This window comes from Stegostoma tigrinum, chromosome 1 (genome assembly GCF_030684315.1).
Source record: "Stegostoma tigrinum isolate sSteTig4 chromosome 1, sSteTig4.hap1, whole genome shotgun sequence".
NCBI lineage: Eukaryota > Metazoa > Chordata > Chondrichthyes > Orectolobiformes > Stegostomatidae > Stegostoma > Stegostoma tigrinum.
In genome coordinates this window covers 85,630,110-85,648,193 of record NC_081354.1, presented here as the reverse complement: position 1 = coordinate 85,648,193, position 18,084 = coordinate 85,630,110, and the positions used below count along the sequence as shown (strand labels likewise).

The 18,084-nt window shown below is 39.7% G+C and overlaps 1 protein-coding gene across 6 annotated transcripts in view; it reads right to left on the bottom strand.

Moving 5' to 3' along the window:
- Positions 1–18,084, bottom strand: part of slit2 (slit homolog 2 (Drosophila)) — a 448,496-nt gene that overhangs the window by 100,589 nt on the left and 329,823 nt on the right. For 4 of the 6 annotated variants that reach the window (XM_048546634.2, XM_059646918.1, XM_048546670.2 and 1 more), the window contains exons 14-18: positions 15,817–15,980; positions 15,468–15,491; positions 4,201–4,351; positions 1,687–1,761; positions 505–648 (exon numbers count right to left, since the gene is read on the bottom strand). In XM_048546634.2, the coding sequence (XP_048402591.1) occupies positions 505–648; positions 1,687–1,761; positions 4,201–4,351; positions 15,468–15,491; positions 15,817–15,980 (558 nt within the window). The remainder of the gene's footprint in view (positions 1–504; positions 649–1,686; positions 1,762–4,200; positions 4,352–15,467; positions 15,492–15,816; positions 15,981–18,084) is intronic. The other 2 variants (XM_048546661.2, XM_048546699.2) reach the window with 1 other exon arrangement.

Here is an 18,084-nt window from a genome sequence, read left to right as displayed (position 1 = left end):
GGTGCACGAATGTCATGTTTTCATAAATAATGTGCTAATTACAATGAAACAGGAAAATGCGCTTTTTCTTGTAAAACCTGAACAGAAATTTAAAACTGCATTTAGTACCTCCTACACCACGTCTGCGATGTTACTTTTGTGAGACATTATCGCCATTTGATTGAGTGCTCAAATAATGTAAACAGTTGTATAGTGAGAATAAAAGGTCACTCTTTTTAATGTATCTATTAAAAATTACGCATTTATTTCCTCTTTTAATGTAAACTTTGCTAATTCCTTTCTTTATATTGAGCGCTGAACTTCAGGATGTATGTAGACTATCTAAACCCATGAAAAAACCTGGACAGGGCATCCAAGGGGATAATGATGATGTCCATTATGACTCTGTTTTCTTTAGGTGTAAAAAACTGAAAGAAAAATCAGGAGTCTGTTATGAGAAGTTAAAGTGAGGAGCTCTGTCCAGTGTGTAAAATGGAGAATTAAAAGCAAAACTGTTTTACTTACAATGTTTTAAGACTATCCAGTCCTTTGAACATTTTGCGGTGCACAGTTTCCAGACGGTTACCTGTCAGTAACAATTCATTCGCACCGCTAGCTCCCTCGAATGCACCCTCCTCAATATCTGTAATCTTATTATTGCTCAAGTTTCTAAAAGACAAAGTGTGGAAGAAATTCAATAAGTCACAGCCTTAAATGGAAGTGTTCACCTGCACTGGGCTTAAATGTCAATTTTCACAGAACAGAGAACAGTACAGGCTCTTCGGCCCACAATGTTGTGCCGACCTATTATCCTGTTCTAAGATCAAACTACCCTGCATACCCTACATTTTGCTATCATCCATGTGCCTATCCAAGAGTCATTTAGATGTCCCTAATGTATGTGACAAATTTCAGCATATAAACTTTGCCTTATCTGGAGAAAGGAACCAAATATTTAGTGAAAGGCTTTTTTTTTCATTTAGTAATCTGCGGAAGGTTTCAAAAGCCAGCAATTAAATTCTACAAACATAATTAGATAGCACAGTGAAGCTTGCGTCCCTCCAACAAACTCATTGGGAAGGAATTTATATCCTGTGACAGAACACAATTCTGGGGTATTGCTGATGTAACAGATTGGAATTTGGAGCAGATCGAGAAGATGCAAATACTTTATTTGTCCTCTGCCCAGTTTTTAATGCCCAAGTCAGGAAATGAATTCTAAATTTAAATTCTTACTGATGCCCTAAGAGTAGTTCATATTGTTAATAATACCTGTTTTCTAAATTAGCTCTTTGCCATCTTTTTCTTTCAATAAGTGCATTTGAAAAATCAGAGGCATCTATTTTCTGTATATAGTTAAAGGTGACTGTTGTTTTGGGGCTGTTGCACAGGAAGTGATGGAAGATTGTTGAACTTGCTCTTGACTTGCGGTATCTGGCAGCGTCTGCTGCACCAGCACAAGAGGTCAGCGGGCTGAATGTGAAATTTTGAGAGGGGCCTGCGCTCAACTTAGAAAGATCTGCTTTTGGCGTTAGCTTAGCACGCAGGCTAACTCCAATCTGCCTCACTAATCATGCTAACAGCATATTACAGGTCACTTGTGTAATTGTCTTAAATAATGTCTTTCTCAAAACAGAGTTGATAGAGATGGGAGCTGCCCACCAGCTGCACAGAGGAAAACTGCTCAAAGGTTCAAGATCAACTCACATTTTACGGAGCTGAGGGAGTTTCTTGAAGATCCCAGTGGCTTCCAAAACTGTAAACTCATTGTTATTAAGGCGCCTAAAATGTTCAAGTGAAAAATAAATTTAAGTCAGAAAAATTTCTTCATAAGTGCATTTGTTAACCGAAACTTTTCACACCTCAAACCTCTAGTTTCTCCAACATGAATCTGATGCTTTCTTTCAGATAAATACAATGTTGAACAATGCAACCAGACAGATATCTAAATACAGTGTCACTCTCACTTTCAAACAGAGAATTGAATCATGCTCCCTTCCACCAGGAGTGTAAAGCTTACCATGAAGGAAATGTGAAACTGAGTGAAGGTTTACTGAGGACCATGGAATTGATTTGCCTCAACGATAATCATGTACATGAGGCAGAAATGGACCATTACAATCACAGAACATATGACAATTGGTGTAGCACCTCTACTTGTCAGTGTTAATTTCGATTGAAATACCCTTACCCTTGAATAATAAATGAACAATGCATAAATGATAAAATTCCAAACTCTCTCAATTATCAACTATCTCTCTTCTCCTAACGATTTTAACCCTATGGCAATCTTTACTTGGCAGCAGCCTCAGCTATTGTTACGCACACATTTTGATGGAATTATTCAAAGTCCATTTGGCAGGTTGGCTTTAAACATGGAACATAGAACAGTACAACACAGTACAGGCCCTTCAGCCCACGATGTTGTGCCAGCCTATTATCCTACTCAGATAAAACTACCCTGTATACCACACATTATACTAGCATCTATGTGCCTATTCAAAGTCTCTAAAGTATCTGACTCTACTACCACTGCCAGCAGTGCATTCCACATGCCCACCACTGACTGTGTTAAAAAAACTACCTCTGACATTTCTCCTATACCTTTCTCCAGTAATAGTCATTTCCGGCCTGGGAAAAAGTCTCTTACCATCCACCCTATCTATGCCTCTCATCATCTTGTACACCTCTATCAAGTCACCTCTCATCCTTCTTCGCTTCAACGAAAAAAGCCCTAGCTCCCTCAACCTTTCCTCATTAGGCCTGCCCTACAGCCCAGGGAGCATCCTGGTAAATCTTTTCTGCACCCTCTCTAAAGCTTCCACATCCTTCCTATAATGAGGTGACCAGAATTGAACACAACATTCCAAGTGTGGTCTAACCACAGTTTTATAGAGGTGCAGCATAACCTCACAACTCTTAAACTCAATTCCCCTGCCAATGAAAGCCAACACACCACATGCCTTCTTTACAACCCTATCAGCTTGGGTAGCAACTTTGAGGGATCTATTGATGTGGACCCCAAGATCCCTCTGTTCCTCCACACCGACGAGAATCCTGCCATTAACCCTGTATCCTGCATTCAAATTTGACCTTCCAAAAGAATTGTTCACAATTTTTACAAAATTGCATTTTCCAGCTGGAGACACCAGGGTGCAATAAGGATGGGGAGTCCTGGCAGACAATCCATCACCCTTGCCCTGACTGAGATCCAGCAAAAATTGGCGAAACCCAACTTCATGCCTCAGCTTCATGTTCCACCTTGCGTTTGCCAATAGAACAATTGAGATGAAAGGCTTCAAGTACAGGGCTTGAAATACAGTGCCTTTGGACAACAATTAAAATCAGACCATTCGTTTACTTCTGTGAAAGGAAAACACTTTTGCAATAACAGAAGATCAGCTGCAGCTAGAATATAGGTATTGTGTGTTACAGGGCAATAATTCCAGGACACACTTTAGACATTTTCTTTTTGAATGACAGAAATTGGGCATGGGATTCAGCTCATTTGATTTGCAACGTACATACATTTCTTCCTATGAATCACATGAACTATATCAGCCATTCCTATGGTATGTACATTGGCTATGCTGTCCCTATGGGTTATACATTGGGTATGCTTCTCCTGTAGGTTATTCATTTCGTAAGTTGTCCCTGTTTACACACTTGACAGTGCTGTCACTGTGGCTAATACAATAGGTGCACTATTCCCACTACGTCAACTCCCAAGCAAGACCCATGGCATCTATCTCTAAGTCACAACGGCCAAACCAAGAAATTGGCATCCATATTATTTAATATCTCTCAGTAGTGCAGACATAAAACAAACTTCGTTCAGTGCTTAATGACTTGGCACGTTATGCTCACACAATCAATAGCAAATAATGGCTTACATTAACAAGATCAGTCTCTACGAAGTACATGGCTACTACTATCTAAATTATTTTGCATCTACAAAGCTTAGCCAACACTAGCACAGTTTTTAACACATGCTAATGGCCATCCATGTGATTATTCTTCTGCTTTTTTTCTAATGATCATGTGCAACCAACAACCCTTATCCATTGAGAGTACCTTCTTTCTTTCAGCACAAGAGATGTCGGTACTACTGCCTGAAGCGGTTTTCTAAATAAATGCTCGCCTTTTATTTCGCTGCCAAAGTGTAGACGTGAAAGACTAAGCATGTGAGGGAGGAGCAGTGGGCTTGCTGTGCCAACTTACAACTCTGCAGTGTACTGAGGGATGTGATCAGGAATTTTCGTAAGTCTCTGATTGGAGCAGTCCACAGTGGTTCCCTCGCATCGACACTTTTCAGGGCAAGCAAGATCCAGGAAGCAGTCTCCGCTGAGTTTGGATCTGTAATCCTCTGTGCCTGCGGATTATTTGAGTCAAAACATGCAGATTATTCATGTCAGCAAATTGAAAAGCGAACATTTTAACAGGAGAAGTGGAAATATGCAGAGACTCAATTAAAAGCAAGCCAGGGAAATCTTGGGTAGATATTACAAAGGCCATATGGAAAGCAAAACTGAAATATTATAGCTCGATCTTGAACTTTATCATACAATAAAGACAAGATCTAAAAGAGTAGGTGTAATATTTACAGGTTAACCTTTCAGTGCAGACCCCTTCTAATGCAATTTCTACTACAAAACTAATGATCTTGTCACTATTCCTGTAGCTAGCTCATAATGTTGCTAAGACATATCCAATTCAATTTCGTGCTCCCACCTGAGCCATTCATTTGAAATAGTGAGTGGAATTCCAAAAGACTAAACACTTCCAGATCCGTGGTATCACATCTGCTACAATCATTACATTTGTTCTTTCACTTGTTTTTACTTCTTCCTACATCAAATGTTTTCTGTCATTTTATGCACTTTACTAGAAGAAAAATTCAATCAGCAATGATTTCAATATAAATTGGTCTCTAGGTCTTTAGGCCCTCTGCCGGTAGAACTACCATCCTGAGCTTTGTTGGCCTTTGATCACAGATGTATGGCACACTGCCTCTCCCTAGACACTTCTATTGTTTGTAGCTTGGCATGCTGTAGAAGGCAGACGTGACGCTCCATGGTGCTTGACAGAACCATGTTTTATTCGTACCTTGCAACCACATGGTTAGATCAAGCACAACGGAAAATCCCGCTGAGTTTCAGAACTGCATCAGCTAGGCTAGGTAAAAGTGGGAGGGAAGATAGTAGAGGAAAGAAGGTACAGCATTCTGTGGTAAGAGGAATAGAATGTATCTGTGGGGAGCTGGGGTTCAACAGCATTAGTAAAAACAAGGGGAACATTCTATTTCCACTTTCAGCTACTGTTCAGTGGAACAACTGTTATGAAATAAATGCTGAACATATACAATACACATGTCTACGTGAAATAATTTTTTTTTCCCAATTGGATATTTCTCTAATTCAGGATTTAAGGTCACAAGCTAACTAAGCCACGACAAAAATCTGTTATGTTGGGACAAATGAAGGACATGAAGGTATGGGGAAGTGAAGTGGGGGGCACTTGTGATTACGTGCTGGATGGTTACTTATAGGCTGGTAACAGGTTGAGTGTGGGACATCAAGATAGGTATATAAAGGAAAGAAATAGCTGCTGGGGAATGAGGGTAGGGATGATGGAGGGGGAAATATGCAGGAGATGGAGGTGGGGCGGCGGTATGCTGGCAGAGAATATTGGACCAGATCTGAAAGGACGAGATGATGAAGGTGGCAGAGGAAATGTATCAGGTAGCACGCAAATTTGTACTTACAGCCAAAATGGTGAATTCCTGTAAAAAGTAAAGGAGCACAGAAGGAAAAGAGAGACAGAGCGATTGCATTTATATTGCAGGAAGCAAAGAAAGTGGCCAATCCATTTGTGTTATGACTGTGCAGAAAATTCACTGTTAATTAGTTTAAATATAGATTTGTTGCAAGGATAACCTTAACTATTAGATTGTACCTAGGTAGAATACAGTACTAAAGAGAGACAGCCAGATAAGAGACCAAAAAACTCCTAACGAAGAATTGCACAGTGCCATTACTTTGAAGCCTCTTTTAAACTTCAATCATTAGGTTGAACTTATTGAACCATGTGCTGGATTTAATGACCTTAATGTGGGTCCTTCCCCCCAACTGGAGAACTGGCAGAAAGTTCTTGTTGCTTCCATGAGGGAGTTCCAATAGGACTTAGTTGGCCATCGTCAGGTCTTCCTGGAGATTTAGGACCCTGGTGGCAGAAGTCCTGCTCACCAAGAACTGCCAGCCAAAGTAGATAACATCTAATTGTCTGTAAGTGCCATCATGGGCTGTGGCTGTGGATGGTAATACACCCATCAAAGGTCTTCAATCATTCAGGAGCCAGACCACTGATAGGTGAGGGCAGAATTAGAATTGCAGGGAATGGATCAAAGATGTGGAAGAGGTGCATTACAGGAAAGGGCTAGTCAGTGGGTCTTGATGGTACCCCACTTGTCAATGATAGATCCCTTGACCAGGCACTGAATGTTTTTGAAAGTGGGATTCACTGGCAAAGCTGACAGGATTTCTGAGTGGTCTTTGAGAGTCACATGGAACCCATGTGATCCACAGCCACCACTAAATACTGGTGAAATCATAGATCATTGCTTTAGAGTGCCTAGCTAATGAACTTAAGAAACCACAGACTGTTATCCCTGTATCAGTCCATTCCTGCGGTTGACTTGAATTTTCTTTTATTGCGTGCGAGACATGGGCATTGCTGGCTGGGCCAGCATTTTTTAACCCATCTCAAGTTGCTGTTGAGGATGTCAGCTGGCTTCTTGAATCTCTGCAGTCCATGTGCTGTAGGTGGAGTCAGGTTTCCTGCCAGCAGAAATGAGAGCCATTGTCTTTCCTGTGAATATGCTGCTTTGCTCATTGCCTAGTCCACTATTATAGGATCCTTTAATCCAGCCCTACGTATGCTTATAATTAGCGAGGTGAAACGTTGACGGGTTTTCTCAAATAAATGTAATTTTCCCATAGCTAGAAAGTGTGCCTGCAGCATGCTCTTGCATATATTAAATACTCAATTAAATTTACTAGCCATGTTTTTAATAATTATTGTATATTTACAAACAATTCCTTACATCTTAATACATTTATGCTTAATTAAAGTAGCTCCTGTTTTTAGCCTCAGCTTTTATTTTCATATTATTCATTCACTAAACATGGACATCACCGGCTCAGCCAGCATTATACATTATACCCACAATACAATACAGCATTCCCACAATATATATTGCCATAACAAGGTCTGAAGAAAATTCAGTTCCACGTGTTTTTAACCACTGCTACACCCTGGAGAAGAAGGTGCTAACCTTACTTGAGAATTTAATCTCCAAGCAGTTAATGCTTTGATTGGTTCACACATATATGTGGCACTCAAGTTGATGTATCGGCCTGTTTGTACAATACTACATTAATACAGACATACCACAGTTTATCAAATGACATGTGGGTTAGGAGGGAAAACAGCTGGCAAGTTACAATGTAAGTCTGAATGGGAACATGGAGCCTTCACTAACCAAAGCAACAAAAACTCAGCTACATAGTTGCCTGAGGTTTGAAAATGGAATTAGAGGTGATGTCACATCCAGCACTCCTTGCAGTAAGTCTAGTTTACAGGCAAACTTTTTCGGGAAGTGGTAGGTGGATTGACTGTGATTTTCCAAAACCAGATTCCTCTCAAGTGCTGCCAGTCACATGGAGTATCAGCAATCACAGATTCATCCCTACTGTCTGCTCGGTGCATCCACACTTGTGCAGCAGTGGTTAAAAACACGTGGGGCTGAATTCCCTTCAGAGCTTGTTATGGCAACATATATTGTTGAAATGCTGTATGGTATTGTGAGCATAATGTATAAAACTTGCTGCACTGCTGCTTGTCCATAATAAGAGGAAGTACTGCACTGTCAGGGGTGCCCAATTTTTGAGTGAGCTGTGGAAGATAATGTGACAGTACTTTGGGCAAGAGAAGGGGCGTTATCATTGGTCTTCTGGTCAATATTACTCCTCAGGGAACAAGAAGAAAAAGGAGACTGTGCAAATTCCTACAATGTGACAGTGACCATATATCAATAGAAGTACTTCATTGCCTGAAAAATGCTTTGCAACATCTTGAGGTTATTACAGGAACTGTATAAATACAAGACTTTTTGCATCCTATTGCAATGCTGTAGAATGTACTCTCATTCCTCAATGCATCAGTGGATGTTTCATTGCTAGACAATCTCTGAGAGAATTTCACATCAAGGTCTCAAGCAGTTAGCTGCACAAAGTGTTAAGCAGATTGTAGCAATTCTCCAGATGATTGTGGAATGGACCTATCATGAATCAACAGAAAGTTTCTTCTCCACAATTCATAGATGACAGATTTTGATGCAGAAATAAAAGTATATATTTACAAAATTAAAAGGCAAAGTGCTATTGAAGCATTTTCCTCAGCTCTCTAACAAAATCCCAGCAAACTACCAACCTAAAACTAAACTATTTCCCAAGTAGGAACTCTCTAATAAACGTATCCTTGAAGGGAACTCAGACAAAAAATATTTCTCTTCAGGGGTTTTAAATTACTCTGCAGTTCATCTCAGAAAATAGTTCCAACAATGGCAGAGCTTCTGTCAATTCAACAGTGTGCATGTATATAGCAAATTTAACATGGAAAAGTGTCCCAAGACACTTCAAAGTAGTAAACCAAAAGGATAGTGAGCCAGGAAAGTGAGATATTAAACAAAATAAAGACAAAAGCTTGGAAATTTATATGATTTAAGACGGTTTTTAAACCATTAAAATGCGCGGATTTAGGGAATGAATGGAATTCAGACCACAGACCAGGACTGGCTAAATCCATGGTCCCTGTGGTGGGGAAAAAAAACCTCATGGGGTGAGGTGAAGCATGTGTAGGATGTATAATGGAGACGATGGTCAGAAGAATAGAAGAATTAGAATTTGAGATTAGAAACAGATTTAAATGAAACAATGAGAATTTAAATTTACGATTTTGGGGGATTGACAGTGCATAGATTGAGAGTGCATCAGTTGACAGTGAGAAGAGCAGGAGGTGATGTTAAATAGGCTTGGTGTTGGATAGGATGAAGGCAGCAGGGCTTTGGATGAGTTGAAATTTACTGAGGCTGGATGAACTTTATTATATTCTTTAAACTAATATTGCTACCAGGATACTTCTTGGTAGTATCCTTGAGTTGTGGGTGTCTACACATATAGTGTGCCTGAGACTGTTGGTGTTTTATCCTTAAATAAGGCTCTTCCATACCAGACTCTTACTTACAACTGTACATTGCACCTTAAATATAGAACTCTCTAGTGCATCATTTAAGATCTCTGTCTCCAAGCTTCTTCTCATATTATGTCTTCTTTCAATCTACCAGGGTATCCATTACATCATCACAATTTCAATATTCCTTTAAACTATAACTCTCCCCAAGTTTCTTTCTGCTTTTGTATTATATATTTCTAGTACTTTACTTTTTTGTTATTTATGTAGCCATTGTAATCATTAACATACTATTACAATCATTGAGCATTACTTTGTAAATAAGTACAGCTAATTCTCAATATATATGTTTGACTCAGTGATTTTATGTTTTGATCACTCTCTCAACTTCTTTGTTTGAATTAAGTTGGAGTGGAGAACTTGTCACTTGGTTGACACCTGTGTCTGATGTGAACTTTCTGAATTTCTCACACATAAATTGAGGTCCATTGTCCATTATTAGTTTTTCTGGGAAACTGCATTGCAATGATATTTTCCAGCTCTCTGCTCACTGTGGCTGGATGAAATCTTGCTCCTTGAATTATAGGCTACTGCAACTGAATAAAATCTTCCCTCGAAGGTGAACAAATCTGTTGCTAGCTTTTCCCATGTCCTTTCTTGAAATTTTAACTCAATTTATGACACTTTAGACATTTGATTATTTCAAATACATATGTGACATGACAAGATGAAATTTTCTATTTTTCCTGAAAGGTCTGCTCATTGTCCTGACCAGTGGATTCTTGCTCTGCACTTTGTGATGCTTAAATGTCTTACTTGGGGGTCTCTATAGAATCTCTAACTTAGTTGTCTTTGGTGTGGCCATACTACAGTAATAGTAAGCCAAGTCTTCCACAACAATTAAGTGCTGTTCTTGCTCATGAAGCCTCCTCAGTGTTTGATCTGCAGGAATGCAATTCAACCACTTTACGCGCTCCCCAATTCTGATTTTTGAGCACCACAAATTTCTTTGCATTTTCACTCAGTTCCTTGTAGAATACTGGTTATTGCTATAGAATAGGACTCCAGTTCTTCTATAAGAATGAAGTCTTTTCTGTTTCATCTGTTGCTGCCATTTAAAACCAAGCAGATGTTCCCAGCTATGCCTGAAACATAGATGATGATGTAGTCACATTTAAACAGTCAAAGTCTAAATCTTTGTATTCTTAGTGGTATTTTTGTGACCTCCTCTATATTCATGTGATCCTTATAACATCATCAAAGGCTATGGTCCATGTCAACTTGCATTTTCAATCTCATGAGGTAGCCTGCGAACCTTTCGCATCCCATATAACTGCATGTGCTTCTTTTTCAATAGTTGTGAACTTCAGTTTCTATCTCAACCTGAAACATTTCTTTGCTCCATCAGTTTGTACGTGGATAAGATCTGTTCTTAGTCTTATGAATAATTCACCCATTGGCTGTTACAGTTAATAGGTCTGGATTATAATAAACTAAAGCATCAGTGTGAAGATAGCTTCTCATTAATCCTTTTAAAACATGCAGACTTTTCCTAACTCTAATACACTGTTGGCTTTTTTTTCAAAAGTTCACATGTGTTGTTAGAGAATGGCTAAGTTAGGGATAATTCCACCCTCTTGATTCACAAAGTCTAAGAAGTGCTGTAAATCATTTGCACACTTCAGTGCTGGAAATTCACTTATGGCCCTCAGCTTCATTGGATTCACAGTAATGCATTGTTCTTGGATTAAAGTATGTGTCTCAAAATGTGATTGTCATTCTTATAATATGGCATTTCTTGCTTAGTGTAAGGCTGGAATTCTATAGTGCCCCCCATAACTCTTCGCTAATCCTCTGGCCATGTTCTTTTATCTTCTGACATACACCAAAATAGTTCCATGTGGTAAATGGTCCCCTATTTCCCCTCAGAATTCATAATATTCCACATTGAAAATAGTCCAGTGTAGAATGCCTGGTGAAGGAAGGCTATTATAAGTAATGAATGCAGTCAACAATCCTGACTCGTGGTTTAGGGGTATCTGCCAGAATTCACTGTTTGAGTCTAATTTAATAAAGAACCAGTTCTTATTAATTTGACCAAACTGTCAACTGACCAAATAGGATGGATTTATCTTCCTAATTCTCTGTTTGACTGAGTTAGAGTCACAAAAGTCTTCATTTGTTTTAGAAACAATTACTAGCCCTGAGCATGGCTGTGTCAGTTCTGTCACGATATCCCACTTTCTATCAGGTTGGCTGCCTGACATGTCATTTTTTTCTATTAGAGAATGAAGAACTTTCCCTGTGTAAGCGGATAGGCATAACATCTTCTTGCAGAGTTATGTAATATTCCGGCTTTAATTTTCCTCAACCTCTGAATAGGTCTTGAGATTTTTATTGAAGTTCTCTCTGGCTTTTGTTCCAGGGTATTCTATCCGCTCTCTCCAAGAGTACGCATTGAATACATGTTTTTGTGCTTCATTATGAAGTATTCTGATTCTTCAGCATGTACAGTGTCTCACTGACATCTCCTCCTTTAGGACTGACTTGTGGAGTAATTTAGCAACCTACTGTGCCCCAGACCTTGATGTTTTAAGTTTGCAGGTTGAACTTTCACAGGCGTCTTCCACAGGAAACTGCCAGCCAGTACTGAAACAAGTTCCTGTGTTGAATTTAAATGTTCTTTCAAACCCTAGCATCTTCAAGTCGATCATCCAGAATTTGTGTTGGTTCTTGTTAACCTCAAATAGAAATGTGATCTTCATCTTTTGCTTTGTTCATTTAATATCTTCAACTTTATCTCGACTGTTTGATCCACTTTTTTCTCCCTCAACATTTTCCTTTTGCAGGACTCCTTCACCGTTTGACGGTGATGAAGCTGCTGCTTCTTGCAGACCTACTTCAAGTTTCCCATATCAACCAGATCCATACCACTCAGCTCATCCTGCTGGGAAATTGCTGTCTGTGTGATGCTGCTTTTACCCATATTTTGAACAATCTTTTTTACAGTAGGCAATGTTGAATCCTGCTTTTTTTGGCATTTGGGCAGGCTTTCTCTGTGCTTCAGCCAAATCGTAGCAACATTTGATGTTTCTTCAATGAACGGATCGAATTTTGGGCTCTGCACAGCGTGTTGGGTTGTTTATTCCAACTTGTGGCCCTCTTAGACTGAAACTAAATCTGATAACTTGTCATCCCTCACAGTGACTACAGTTACAGTCACTAACTAATTTCTCCTTTAAATCCATTTAAAAGGCCTCAAGTGATTCTCTCAGTCACTGAGATTATTGATTGAATTTTGTCCAATGACTTTTTTTTTGGTTTAAAAGTACAAGTCAAATGGTTTAAATGGCCTCCTATTCTGTAAAGCTGATTCTTAACTTTCTTTTGCGAAGTGCAAATTTTGTTCTGATTTTTGGTAGGATTCTCACTGTGAGGTCCAGTGATATTTCTTGCCATATCTTACCAAAGGCATCTCATTAACTAGCTACCTCACACCCTCTGGCAGATGTGAGACATCCTCTTCCCCAAGCCCAGCAGAGAAAGCCACAACACAAGACCATGCCAGCCTGATCCAAGATTGCCATCTGGATCATTATGGTCTTGGCTAGCTGAAGGAATGTCGAACAATGTAAGAAGAAGGTCAGTGTTCTACTCCACTGTACCAGCATGAAACCATCTGCTCTTCAATATTTTACACTTACTCTATCTCTGCTATTATGCCAATCTCCCAGCAAGCTTTGTAGAATCATAGAGTTACACAGCATGGAAACAGACACCTTGCTCCAACTACTCCATGTTCCCAAACTAAACTAATCCCATTTGCCTGTGTCTGGCCTATATCCCTCCAAATCTTTCTTATTCATGTATTATCCAAATGTATTTAAATGCTATAACTATTTCTGCATCCACCACTTCCTCTGGCAGTTCATTCCACACACAAACCATTCTCTGTGCAAAAAAGTTGCCCCTCATGTCCTTTTTAAAACTTCCCCTCTCAGCTTAAAAATATGTCCCCTAGTTTTGAACTCCCCCACCCTAGATAAAAGATATTGCTATTCATATTATCTATGTCCCTTATGATTTTATAAATCTCTATAAGGTCACCCCTCAACCTCCTGTGCTCCAATATAGAAAGTCCCAGTCTATCCAGCCTATTTTTATAACTCAAACCGTCTGTTCCCAGCAACACCTTGGTAAATCTTTTCTGAACCCTCTCCAATGGAATAATATCCTTCCCATAGCAGGGTGACCAGTATTCCAGAAGAGGCCTCACCAACATCATTAACAACCTCTACATGGTGTCCCAACTCTTATACTCAAAGATCTGAGCAATGAAGGCAACCACGCTAAACATCGGCTTATTCACCCTGTCTACCTGTGATGCAAATTTCAAAGAACTACATACCTGAACCCCTGGGTCTCTCTGTTCTACAACACTAGCCAGAACCACACCATTAATTGTATAAGTCCTGCCCTTGTTTGTTTTATCAAAAAAGCAATACCTTTCCTTTATCCAAATTAACTCCATCTGCCACTCCTCAGCCATTGACCCAACTGATCAAGATCTTTTCGTAATTTAATCTTCTTCACTGTCCACTATACCACCAATTTTGTATTATTTGCATACTTACTAATCACCCCTACTATATTCTCATGCAAATGTGGAACAAAAGTGGACCCAGTACTGATCCCTGTGGAACACTGCTGGTCATTGGCCTCAAGTCTAAAAGAACACATTCCACAACTGTTTCCTACCATCAAACCAATTTTGTATCCATATAGCAAGCTCACCCTGAATCCCTTGTGATTAAACATTTCTATCTTCATGAAGGATGCTCTCTCTTTCTCTCTCTCTCCAAACACTTTTTCTGTCTTATGTTTTCTTTCAATCTAGGATATAGATATACACTATAAATTATAGAGTTGTAATAGCCTATGGGCTATTTGATTATATCATTAGCTGGTCAACCAGTGGAGCAAGAGAATTGTTGAATCCAGCAATGTCAAAGACAAGGATGGAGATTTCACCAGCTGTTGGACTGAGGCAGAGAATGAAGTCAGGGGATGTTGCTGAGCTGGAAATAGATAGTTTGTTACAGTAAGAAGACTGAACTGAAGCTCAGATCAGGGTCCAAAGTTCCGTGTTGGATAAGCCAATTTTTTTTCAGTTAAATAGTCGGACCTAAAGCCTTCAGCTTACCTTACACCATAACTTATCCTTCAACACTCCATTGGTAATTGTGTCCTCAAACATCATGTGGCAGATGGAAATTTGGGAATTTGCTCCAAGCCTTACTGTTTCCTGACATCCCTCTTGTCCTTTAAGACCCTACTTAAAATCTACCTCTGCAGACAAAAACTTTTGACAACCTCTCATGAAATTTCCTTTCTCTCTGTCCCCATTTTCTCTGGGACAGCAACTCTGGAATACTTTCAGTCATGTACCTCCACTTTGAGCACCATATCAACACAAATTATTGTTGTTCTTGAAAACCATTCCTCCTCCCAAGCAGCTCCAAGATTCTGACAGCATAACAGCAATCCAAGAACACATAACTCAAACAGCTTCACAAACGGTGTGCAGTTTTCTGGATTTCCAAAGAAATGTTCTGTTTTCTGAACTGGGCCTTAATTTTATTTATCACAGCAATAAGTGCTTTAGTTTAAGGGTGGAGCATACACAGTGGTTCGTTCTGGTTTATGTGATGACTGTGGTTTCCAAACTACTACATAAAGTAAATTGAACTTTGTCTAGCAATGGAGTTGCAGCAAGGGGATGAGATAATGTTGTAATTAGTTTTTCTCCTCCAGCCACCGGCGATTACCCCAGCCCATTTCCAAGTAATACGAACAAAAACTTTTTGAAGCTTTAATGTACAAAATGCGACAACAAATGTTTAAGGCCGTCAAGACAGGAAAGAATAATGTGCTACTATGTCCAATAAATAGCGACCTAAGGCTAGAAGTGGGAATAGAATCGGAGAACAATAAAACAACAATGACGCATGGCGACTGCATAGCTGACACACAGAAACATTGACTTAAGGATTTAGTTACTCGGATTAAAATGTTTCATGCAAATCTCCTTGCAGGAGCAGATTCAACTACTGAAGGATGAGGAAGAAACTACATCACTGTCTATTGGGGAGTTTCACCCAATTGCTACAGCATGCAACACTCCACCAAATCCTAAGAGAAATCCAGAGCTGGTCAGTTCTGCTGCAAAGTAAACCTACCTGGAATGAAATATTGTTCTTTTGCTATAAACATAAAAAAAAGAGAGAGAGAGAGAGAAAAGACAGAAGAGATGCACCTGAATGTTAGCAGCCGAAGGAAAAGGAAGCAGTTTTTATTATACTAAATCCACAGGTTGCAACTCGTCAACACTTAAAAAAAAGCAAAGCAATCAGCACGAGACTGAAACACTGCAGTTATCATTGAGTCGGAAACAAAAGGGTCAAAAAGCTTCTGACAGCTTTAACAATTCATAGTAACACAGAATCCGTATGAGGGGCACTCCACGTCAAGATAGTGCAATAAATTTTACTAGATAAATAAATAATAAAGTTCAAACAATCCAATTACCTGAGCAGCGGAACTTCTTGCTCTTGATCTGTCCGATCCTCTTGTTTGCCAGGCGGCGAGGACTGCTACAGCGGGCACCACTTGTTTCAATGGGGTTTGCGTGCAGATAGTCCGCAAGCCATTTCAGATGACAATCACAAATAAATGGGTTCTGAGCCAGATGCCTTTCATGAAGACAAACAACAACAACAAAAATAGACGAGTCAAAACAATGTATTGACTCTGTCAAAAGAATGTAGAACAGCAGTGCAAAGAGCTCTTCAAAGGGAGAGGTAAAGCAGCTAATATTCCAACTGTTCTTTGCAGCTGTAATGCATTTACTGGGGCCCCAATACATTAAGAATTTACAATGTACGATTTAGTATTTGCTACAGTGGCTGTCGGTCCTGTATCACATTCAAAACCACTTATTACCTGGGTAGATGAGAAATGGCAGAACTGCAATGCTTCCTACTGAATTATTCAAGACAGACTGAAGCTCTGAGGGCGTACATTGCTTTCATTACCAGAGATGTAAAAACTGCATTATTCATGTACACCCAGTATTAATAACTAAGGAAATAATTCTTGAAAATTGAAATTATGAGCGATACCATGAAACCAAGTGGTTTCCGAAGGAAGAGGTAAGTATGATTATAAAGAGAAGAAAACATTTATGGTCATTTTTCGGGTTTGTCTGATGAGAATTAGAAGTTCTTTTCTGTAGCTGTTTCTGAGCGTTCTGAATGATACATTGCCTTATTTGCGTTAGGGCAAGTGACACAACAATTAGGATAGAAAAAGTACTGGAAAGAGAGGATGATTGGCCAAAAGTTACTGTTCATGTAAGAACCAATGGTGTAGGGAAACATGATGGAGATCTGTAAAAGCATCTTGAGTGCTGAGGGGATAGTAAGAACTGGCGATGCTGGAGTCAGAGATAACACAGTGTGGAGCTGGAGGAACACATCCTGCCAGGCAGCATCAGAGGAGCAGGAAAGCAGTTGTTTCGGGTTGGGACCCTTCTTCAGAAGTAAGAAGGGTCCTGACCCGAAATGTCAGCTTCCCCGTTCCTCTGGTGCTGCCTGGCTTGCTGTGTTCATCCAGCTCCACACTATATTGAGGACTGAGGAGTCGCTTTAAAAGTATGTTAAGCTGAGTAATGTAAGGATTAAAGCTTGTACCAGGTTAATTTAGTAATGTGAAGGCTCAACAGACAGAGTAAAAAGAAGGGTTTAATATTTTTGGAATGTGAGGTGACATCTCAGGCAGAGGCAGTTGTACAAATGGTTCACAGAGAGGTCAAAGAGCGAGCTCAGGGGGTTTAAACTGGGTGATTTGAAATTTCCAACCATAAGATCAAAAAATGTTTAAATTAAATATACTCAAAGACTGAACTTTCATAGCCCTCTGTGGGACAGAATTACAAAGAATTCAATTCTCTGAGTCAAGAAAAAACTCCTCATTCCAATCTTAAATATCATTCCCTTCTTTTTAAATTGTACTCGTTAGTTCTACATTCCAAACCTGGGGAAACATCTTACCTGTATCTATCCCATCTATTCCTTTCAGTATTTCATCATTTTCAATGAGATCACTGCTCGTTTTTTGAAACTCTAGAGAATACAGGCCTGGTTTGATAAATCTCTCTTTATAATACAGTCCTTCCATTGCAGGAAAGATTCTGGGGTGTCTTCACTATATTCCCTCTATGCCAATAATATCCTTCCTGGGATAAGGAAACCAAAACTGCACACAGTACTCCAGGTACTGTCTAAACAAACTTCTCATATAATCATAGCAAGATTTCACTTTTTCTGTGTTTAAAACCTTTTGCAATAATGGCTAACATTTCATCTACCTTCTTCATAACGTGCTGCACCTGGGAGCCAATACATTAGGATGGTCAGGGTTTAGGGCTCTGTACGTTTGTGTCCTGTTCACTGCATGGATCTTTGTGTAATATTGTTTCCCTCTAAAAGTCCTCACATCAGTAGAACTTACAACCGCCTCCCATTTATGTCAAATCACATATCCTGCCAGTGGTCACAGTCATTTTCTTCTCCTCTATCCATCTTCGTTCCACCTCCCACTCTCTCCCTATTTATTTCAGAATTCCCTTCCCCCCCGCCTTCTGATGAAGGGTCTTGGCCCAAAACGTCAGCTTTCCTGCTCCTAAGATGCTGCATGGCCTGATGCAGCGGAGAGCAGCGCGAGCCGGGCGGACATGAGGTCAGGGCAGAGAGGCAGTTGGGAAGGTAAGTGAGTGCTATTTAAGTACTTACCTCG